Source organism: Empidonax traillii, unplaced genomic scaffold (assembly GCF_003031625.1).
Source record: "Empidonax traillii isolate 1590-97213 ecotype Southwest subspecies unplaced genomic scaffold, ASM303162v1 scaffold2005:size87088, whole genome shotgun sequence".
NCBI lineage: Eukaryota > Metazoa > Chordata > Aves > Passeriformes > Tyrannidae > Empidonax > Empidonax traillii.
In genome coordinates this window covers 81,256-82,856 of record NW_020957198.1, presented here as the reverse complement: position 1 = coordinate 82,856, position 1,601 = coordinate 81,256, and the positions used below count along the sequence as shown (strand labels likewise).

Below are 1,601 nucleotides of genomic sequence, written 5' to 3'. Positions count from 1 at the left end.
ATATTTTACATGCAAACATTATTTATTCAAAGTACAGCCAACTACGAGACTGGTTCTGGATGCAGAAAACTGGTCGGTGCAATTCAAGTTTGGCAACTCACTATGAGGAATCTTGGAAATATCATGGATGCACTGAAGAGACAGCAGAGAGGCTGTAAAAAAAGGTCTGGAAAGGGTTATTTATGAACAGTTGTGGTCAGGCTTGTCTATCCCTTGTCATCGAGCCCTACGAGGCAGGGGGGGATTTGGACAACTTGAGATTCTTCTTCAGGTTCTGCCTAAGAATTGGGGGTGACCCAAGGCCATCGTCTGGCTGTGGTTTTAGTGCAGGGCTGGGGGTATGGGGGGGGTCTAAAATGAAGGAGGAAAGGGGGAAAAGACAGAATTATTGAGTACAGAAAGACATCTCTTTCGCTTTCCAGTGTTTTACGGCGTTTGCATGCACGGGCAGAGAGATTGTGTTTCCCCTCCCCTTGAGCCTCCTGGAATAAAAGAGTAACGTTTTCTTGAAAACTTTCCAATAGTGTTTGTGCCTTCATTTAAATGGGGGGAAAAAAAATTAAAATAAATGTATCAAACATTTGGTCACAATCATGCTGAAGCCTGAAACAGGAAAATCCAGCAGGTAAAGCTACAGGATGGATGAAGGTCTTTTCTGACTGTTGGTGGGTTGGATGTGTGTCCGAACGTGTCATCTTGTTGCATAGCCCTCCTTTTTTTGGGAATCCCAGCCCAGCCCACGGGGAGCTCCGGCTGCCCACACTGCCTTGACTGGAAGTGCACAGAAATACAGAGACAGAGATACAGACAGGGGTTCTCCTTTAGCAGAATCCAGGGATGAGATCGGCCGGAGGTTATTATTAACGGAACAAAAGGAAGAAAAAAAAAAAACATGGAAGGAAACAGGAAAAGAAAAAACAAAAACCAGGTTGAATTTCCTCAACAGAAGAGCTACAGGAGATGTGAAGAACCACCCTACAGCAAATTGCTCCCTGCCTGAAGCTGAAAGGCTTTTGCTGAGAGCACGAAGAGACCTCCTGAGCGTTTTGGTAGCATCCAATACCCTCCAACCTCGCCAGTGCCCAAAGGGATCACCGGGATCCAGCGGGATCTCTCCCCGTCCTAAGCAACCGCTTCGTCTGGAGAAGCTTCACAGTTCTGGGGCTTGGGAGATCCCCTGAAAAAATTCCTCTGTGCAACTCTCTCCTCTTTCCTCACGGGGTTTTTAGGGATGTGCTCGCCTGGCACCTCCCACCCTCGTTCCTTCCACCTTTATTTCCTTGTGTCCCCTGGCCACCTTGTGCCCCAAAGCAGCCCTACAAGAGCTCAGCAGAGCCAGGGATGGGAGGTCCTGCCCGAGCTCTGCTTCCAGCCTCCCTCCCCGCCAGCACAGCGTGTTTACCCCTTTGCCAGGCTCACAGTGCAGAAATCCACAGGGGCACTAAAGAAAGGAATCATCCAACACAAGAGTCGTTGCGAGAACGCAGAAATCTCATCCCTGAGAATCAGAGTTAGAGGTTTGGATCATCATTATTATTATTATTATTATTATTATTATTATTATTATTTTGACCTTCTCTTAACAGGCAATAAAACCAAGG

The 1,601-nt window shown here is 47.2% G+C and overlaps 1 protein-coding gene across 1 annotated transcript in view; it reads right to left on the bottom strand.

The window, feature by feature from the left end:
- Window positions 1-226: 226 nt before the first annotated feature.
- CACNA1B (calcium voltage-gated channel subunit alpha1 B) overlaps window positions 227-1,601 on the bottom strand; it is a gene marked incomplete at its 5' end in the record, with an annotated part of 81,236 nt that continues 79,861 nt past the window's right edge. Inside the window, one exon of the mRNA XM_027909230.1 lies at window positions 227-351. Within this exon, the coding sequence (XP_027765031.1) occupies window positions 227-351 (125 nt within the window). The remainder of the gene's footprint in view (window positions 352-1,601) is intronic.